Raw genomic sequence first — 7,476 nt, 5'->3', positions numbered from 1 at the left:
TACCGAGAAAAAGACGTTGTCACGTAAAATCTTCGCCCGTAAAACCGACTTTACAGGCAACCATTTTTTTTATTTAATCTAATTTTTTTAAGTACCCGCATAAAAAAGCCTACTTATCACTACAACACAGTCATAATAATAAGTCAATCTACAAAAAAAAATTCGGCCAATGAGCGTCTCCCACGTACACACACACGCGCGCACACACACAACGTTAGTCACACACGCACACACGCACACGCATCGTTTACCTGGCTCACTTGTAGACGCGACATTGAGCGGGACACACTCTCCTCCTGTTTGATTTTATTTTTTTATTTCATTATATTTTTACTTTATTATTTTTATTTCATATTTTTAATTTCGTTTAGTTTATCGTCGTTTATGTCTGGGAAGTTTTATTTATATCGCAATTTTTTTGTAAAGTAAATAATCAAAAAAGTTATTGTTTTATTTTTAAATGACTCGTAATGTTACTACCAAGGTCATGTTGTTTAGTCAAAATTCAAAAAAAAATGCCAAAAGATCAAATTCAGTTAAAGTTTTTCGATGATTTTGTTTTATTTTACTGTTTAGCGACAAGAAAACGTTGCTTTACTTTACTAAAACATTTTCTCAAAAGAAAAAAAGGTCGCGTTTGACCTTTTTTCTAAAAGTCTAAAAATCCTAGCCCTACCATTCACACAATACATATAATATCAAAAACACGATAAAATCCACGAACGTACCACAAACAACAAGAGAATAAACGTCATTGGAAAACTCTGCCTGAAACACGCGCGGGCAGAGTTTGACTTCGGACAAATTTCGAGGGAGATTACGAATACGATTGAGTTGTTTATAGAACGTCAATGAAAAAAAAAATATAAATAATTTTTAACATTTTTTTATTTTATTTTTTCTACATTTTTCTCAAAAACTCACCTGCATATGCTTGATCAGGCCGTTGTACGCGACTAATTCCTTCCTCAGCTTCTCGATGCCCTCCTGCGCCGCGTTTATCGCCTCCATCAGTGCGCTCTTCTGCTGTTCCGTCACATTGCCTGGATATACAGACAAATAAATATGTTTTTTTTTAAGTTGTGTGTGAGAAGACAGAAAGACAGATTTACTGTCGAATTTACAATATTAGTATTCGTACGGATAAACAGACTGTCCACAATATTGATTTATTTATGGTTCATTTCTTTTAATATTCGAACTAGTAGCTAATGAAATTAGTACGCCTAAACAAGCAATGAAACCCTTCAGTCATACACGGATGAACACTGGAATATATTTATATCACAAACTAAGAAAAGTATAATTAGCACAGAAGCAAATGTCCATATCCATTTTCTTACCCTTCCCAGGCCATTCCTGTATTCCTCTCGGCAATTCTATCTCAATCCCTTTTCAGTTTAAAGTCGATTTGTGGAGGCGTAAGGTATGCAATCGAGCTTACGCCTTTCCAAATATTCATGGGCGCTGGCAGCGCTTACCATCAGATGACGCACGAGCTCCATTGCTGACGATGGCAGAAAAAAGCAATTCATCGCCTCCCCTCCTCCCCTACTATCTGTCCCCCTCCCACTCACCGCTCTCCAGCCGGCCGATGAGCAGCTTCTGCTGCGAGAGCTGCGTCTGCAGCAGCGCCTGCGCGCGCCGGTACATCTCCAGCACCTGCTGCCGCTTGTCCGCGCCGACGCCCGCGCCCGCGCCCGCGCTCGCCGCGATGTTGTTGTTCTGCGCCGGCTTGTCGGCGGCGCCGTTTGTCTCTTTCAGCTGCGTTATTAAAACCATTATAGCTTTACTATCGCTAACATGCCCGAGTAAATGTCAAAATATCAACGTGTTTCCTTTAGCAGATGTATTATTAATAAAACTTTACTATCATCAACAGGAGGCTGTCTGTCATGTCATTATACTACTTTTAATCGATATAATATCATAATAAAAAAAAACACTATCCGTATGTATGTGAGAAAATTAAAATATACGAAGGTAAAAAAAAATAATAATCAAAATAGAACTGTGCAAAGTGTATAACAAAGCTGTAATCATAACAGTCCATTATACAACAATTAATTGTAAAAAATTACAAATTCAACAATAAATAACATTTATAGGATGACCACATGCAGAAGCCATTGCTTCTACTTCCACATAAAAACGATTAATTCTCGAGTTGAAATAAGTTTTTCCAACAGCTCTATTTATGGGGTGTCCCAAGGATCCATATTAGGCCCTTTGCTATTATTAATATATGAAAAAGATTTTTTTTTAATGAATCACAATTTCAGTAACAAAATAGCTCTTTCAGCGTTCCATTCATCTCTCACCTTCTCCTTCTCCTTCTCCTTTGCGAGCATCTTGTTCTCGCTCGCCTTAATGTTGTCTCTGTTGATGAACACCTTGTTGTGCGACATCGGGTGTCTGTTGTCCGTCTGTTTGTTGTTCTGCTGCACGCCGCCCGGCGCGGCGTTCTCTTGTTTATTCTGTAATTCATATATTGTTTTAGCCACTAATTGATACGGTAATTACTGATTACATGTTTTTAAAATGGGAATATGTTCGAGAGATTTATTTATTAGAATACGCATAAAACAATTCCAACAATTTAGTATCAATGAAATGATTTCATCCAAATGATAGAAAATTTGTAAAAAAAACATGCTAATGAAGCAATTTATGAAAAACCGGTCAACATACCTCAGGGTTGTGCCAAAATAGTTTTATAAACCTATTGTTAAGTACCGCCTCGGTACTTTTGTACGCAACATTCGCTTCCGTCGGATTCGAGAACGTTATTAGCGCCGCTTCCGGGTCTCCTTCGAAGCACACCTGTAAGATAGTTTTTATTAATACTTATTTTATGTACAAACATATAAAATATTATTAAATAACGACTGTTTTTGACTGTTCCCTGAATATCAGTGACTTTTAACTTGTCAATAAGTAATTCATCATTTACATGAATGAGGAATAGCAATGGACCTATCATAGATCCTTGAGGAACACCTTTTTTCACAAATTAAAAAGAGTATTCAAACACTATTTTAATGAATGTACTATATTTTAGTCTGCATTTTATTAGTTAACACGTACAATAATATTTTCACTTCACTATACTTTTATATTATCTTCGTAAGATTGAGATAACAATAGAAAAAAAAAACAAATTAGCAATATACGTTTTTGCCTGAAATAATCACAAACCAACCTTCCTCTATGAAATCACATTCAGAACTAAATTTTCGACGATTACATTAAATAGAGATAATTAAAACATGTCGATTTCTAAATATAACAATTAGTTAATTATATTATACTAAGTAATAATCCAGCTGCAATCATAACTGAATCATAACGAATTAAGAAAAAATCTATTCAAATACTCTAGGATCCATTAGCGTTAACAACTATACTGATAAATAATTACGTCACCCAAGAAAAGCTGAAAATCTTCAAATAGCACAGCGATATAAATCATTAAAAGTAAAACCTCTACTACTTAATATCATAAATGCGAAAATTTGTAAGGATGTGTGTGTGTTCGATCCAAAAGCGCTAGTAAAGCACAACTTGAATGAATAAATCATAGAGTTTAAGTTTTAGTTTGAGTTAGAGCACCGACTCACCTGTATATTGACGATTTTGCCAAACTTGCTAAAGTGGTTGTTCAAATGCGTGATGTCATTCAGTCCTTGGGGCACTTTTTTCACCTCCAGCGAGCAGTTGGGCAGTTTCGGGGGCAGCGGGGGGCGGGGGCCGCCTGCGGTTTGTGCGATTGAATATTACAGGTTCATGATAAAATCCCATCCTACTAATCCTACTAATATTATAAATGCGAAAGTTTGTAAGGATGTGTGTGTGTTTCTTACTCTTTCACGCAAAAACCTACTGAACCGATTGCAATGAAATTTGGTACGAAGACAACTGGAATAACATATATTTATATATTCCACTGCTTGTTGATAACGTCTCTGATAATCTGAAATCTATTCAACACATTTGATTTTAGAAGTATTTTTCATGAAATATTTGTCGTTTTAAATAAAAGACGAGCTAACATAAGACTTTAAGAAGCTGGGAACCATACAGAGCATATACCTAACGCAAGTTAAATTATTCTCAAAATGTATATCATACAGTATAAGCAACTACAGAGTTTGTTGCCGGCTCTTCTCTGTAGAAACCGCTTTCCGAACTGGTGGTAAATATTGAAACTGTGTTATGAAGATGCAAGAATACTTCTATAAGATGTCTAATTGCATAAATTAATGTCTATAAGAAGCAATCTATAAGAATAAATGTTTGAGTTGATACACCGACGCAGTGGAAGCTGCGGGCAATGACTAGTTTTAAGCAAAATGACGCACCTAGTCTGTTATAATCGAAGTTTTTCTTGGGCGCCGCGTGTCTCTGAGGCGGCATCGCCCCGGGCGGCGCCTCGTGCCTTACCCTGAAACGTGGGAGACGCTTTTAAAATAAAACGATGGAAAGAATCGTGGTGGTGCAGGTAAAGTGGAACAGTGGTGATGTTAATAGTCGTTAATGGCAATGATGATGATGAAATGTGATTGATGATAATGGAAGTAGTGCTGTTGGTTGTGGTGGTTTTGGTGATAGTTGTGATAGTGATGATGTTGTACATAATGTTTATAATGACGGTGAAGTTTAATATAGGCATAGTGATGATGATGATGATGATGATGACGACGATGATGTTGTTGGTGATAATAGTCATGATGATAATGATAGTGTTGATAGTTGTGATTGTAGTGGTTGTGGTGATAGTGGTGGTGATGATGATGATGGTGTTGATAGTAGTGGTGTTGATGATGATGTTGATGGTGGTGTTGATGGTGGTGTTGATGGTGATGTTGATGGTAGCGTTGTTGATGGTAGTGTTGCTGATGATGGTGGCGGTGTAGGAGACGAGGGCGCACCGACCTGGGTATGGGCACGAGCTCGCGCGGCGCGTGGTGGTGCGGCGCGTGCGCGTGCGGCGCCGGCGGGAACGCGCCGAACGCGCCGCCGCCCACCCAGATGTCCGGCGTGGCCGGGTTGTACTCTGCGATACAATTGTATTGCAATGTTATATTATCTATATATTGTGGGCGTTTTTTCTACATTTTATTTAGTAGTATTATATTACGGAAAGATGTCTACAATGTGGTAAAGAAAGAAAGAAATTACAATTTTAACAAAACAATAAAAATAAGGCTAGCTGAACAAATGCTTGAGTTTTAGTCTGAGTAAGGCTAGCTGAACAATAAAATACTTGAATTTGAGTTTAAGTTCAAGTGTGTGTGTGTGTGTATGTGTGAGTGTGTGCGAGTGTGTGTGTGGTCGCGTCGCTGACCGGGCACGGGCGGCGGCAGGGCGAGCACCCGCGTGAGCGCCGCGTCCTCCAGCACGACGGGGTCGATGCCGTGGTCCCACTCGCACAGGTCGCCGCGCATGCAGTAGCCCTTCACTGGGGACAATATTTGCACACATATATACATACTATAATACTAATATTATAAATGCGAAAATTTGCGAGGATGAATGTATGTGTATGTATGTTTGTTACTCTTTCACGCAACTACTACTACTACTATTTTCTACTGAACCGAATGCAATGAAATTTGGTGCGTACATAGCTGGGCAAATGTAGTAGTGAAATTACCCTCTCAAATTCGACAATGGGGAAAAAATTTTCGAAATCGGTCTAGTAGTTTTTGCGTGAAAACGTTACAAACATATAAAAAGACACAAAAGTTTCCTCTTAAAAATATCTGTGTAGTTCAATAATGATGATGATGATGATGATGATGATGATGATGATAATGATAATGATGGTGATGTTGTACCACAGCGCCACCTACCGTCAAAGTCTCGACACCTCCGCTTGAAGGTGTCCTTGTGCTCCATGCGCGACTCCGCGTGCGGCGACATCGACCTGTCGCGGGATCTGAAACGGATAACCACGCTTTGATTAGCTCCGCCTGTATGTTTGTATGTAACCGACTCCTCAGACTCGATTCTGACCCACTTCAAACGGACATATGTACACTTTGTACACTTATCGAAGATCGGTGACAATGCAATCATTTCATGAGTTTTTTTATCTATATATCCTGACTGGGGTCACCGGGATTAAATATTTTATTTTGCACACTCTATACGAAGGACAAGTGAGACTTAAAGAGTTAAGAGTTTATTTCCCGAAACAACTAAAAGAAAAGTTAAAAACTACACTAGGAAATGTCTCTTGTTTCTCAGTACGTAACACAGTAGCCACACTACTATGTCACGCCGGTCTCCTGTGGGGGTGTGGTACTTCCCCGGTGCGAGCTGGTCCAATCTGCATATCCGCCGCCACTTTATATATTACTACTAGCTGTTGTTGTTGTTTACTCTTATCATTTATATTGATCAAGATAGATATTAGTAGGGGAGCCCAAGAGGGGATTTGGGGATTTACTCGAGCGCGTCAGAATATTATAAGGGAACGTACTTTACCTATTACACAGTACCTTCAGAAAGTATGAGCAGTTAATATTGGTGCGTGCGCTCACAGGAGTCGCGGGAAATAAAAAAATATCTGTAATTCTTTAAGGTTACGCTCAAATTGTCAGATAAGCGATATTTGGATGTTTTATTAGTTGTGAATAACCCGAAATATCTTTATCTGTCGCGCTCGAGTCATATATTTCTATATTTTACCTTTTATTCGTAGCCACGAAATTACCACATAAATCGTAAAAATAAGTTATATTTTATTTCAGTGATGTGCCAGAGCATTCAAAATATCAAAATCTAACGTGCTTGAGTATTTCCACAGCCCAGTTTTCTTTTACAATAAAAAAAAAAATCAAAAACCTTTTGCCATCGCTAAAATTGAAAACACTATAGGACTTTTTTTCTTGCTATCGCATAATCTGCGAATTCCAATAGGTTCTGAAACGATGAAACGATATTTACTCGAGGTAAATACACATTTAGCATCTTGGGCTCCCCTACTATATTGGTCGATTTTCAGACCTGTCCGATATGCACACAAAATTTCATGAGAATCGGTCCAGTCGTTTCGGAGGGGTTCGCTAACTAAAATTGTGACACGTGAAATTTTATACATAGGAAGATATGTCATTAACACGACACCGACCGCTCCCTGTCCCGCTCGCGCGACAGCCGCTCCCTGTGCTCCCGGTCCCGCGACACTCTGTCCCGCTCCGCCTCGCGCGGCGCGCGCAGCCTGTCCCGCTCGCGCTCGCCCGCCGGCGAACGGGATCTGTCAAACAGCATTCATTTTTTTGTTATTTATTTATAATATGTTGATAGATAGACGAAGAATATACATATTATATAAGATAGAAGAAGAAGCAGTGGTGGTTCAGTGGTGAGGAAGTAGAACTTCAATTGACAAGTCGGGGTTCGAGACCGGACGAGCGTGCTGGAAATAAATTGATTTTTCAATTTATCTGCACATGTGGATAACAGGGG

General features: G+C 38.9%; 1 protein-coding gene across 1 annotated transcript in view; it reads right to left on the bottom strand.

Annotated features, from left to right (window-relative positions):
* The window catches only part of LOC119838059 (RNA-binding protein 26-like), a 25,293-nt gene that overhangs the window by 10,917 nt on the left and 6,900 nt on the right, over nucleotides 1–7,476 (bottom strand). The window contains exons 7-17 of the mRNA XM_038363866.1: nucleotides 7,139–7,264; nucleotides 5,856–5,941; nucleotides 5,348–5,461; nucleotides 4,936–5,056; nucleotides 4,362–4,444; nucleotides 3,621–3,754; nucleotides 2,692–2,823; nucleotides 2,322–2,477; nucleotides 1,578–1,764; nucleotides 925–1,043; nucleotides 252–296 (exon numbers count right to left, since the gene is read on the bottom strand). Coding sequence (XP_038219794.1) covers nucleotides 252–296; nucleotides 925–1,043; nucleotides 1,578–1,764; nucleotides 2,322–2,477; nucleotides 2,692–2,823; nucleotides 3,621–3,754; nucleotides 4,362–4,444; nucleotides 4,936–5,056; nucleotides 5,348–5,461; nucleotides 5,856–5,941; nucleotides 7,139–7,264 — 1,303 coding nt within the window. The remainder of the gene's footprint in view (nucleotides 1–251; nucleotides 297–924; nucleotides 1,044–1,577; nucleotides 1,765–2,321; nucleotides 2,478–2,691; nucleotides 2,824–3,620; nucleotides 3,755–4,361; nucleotides 4,445–4,935; nucleotides 5,057–5,347; nucleotides 5,462–5,855; nucleotides 5,942–7,138; nucleotides 7,265–7,476) is intronic.

This window comes from Zerene cesonia, unplaced genomic scaffold (assembly GCF_012273895.1).
Source record: "Zerene cesonia ecotype Mississippi unplaced genomic scaffold, Zerene_cesonia_1.1 Zces_u001, whole genome shotgun sequence".
Taxonomy (NCBI): Eukaryota; Metazoa; Arthropoda; class Insecta; order Lepidoptera; family Pieridae; genus Zerene; species Zerene cesonia.
The sequence above is the reverse complement of the archived record's forward strand: the minus strand, read 5'-3'. Positions and strand labels throughout refer to the sequence as shown.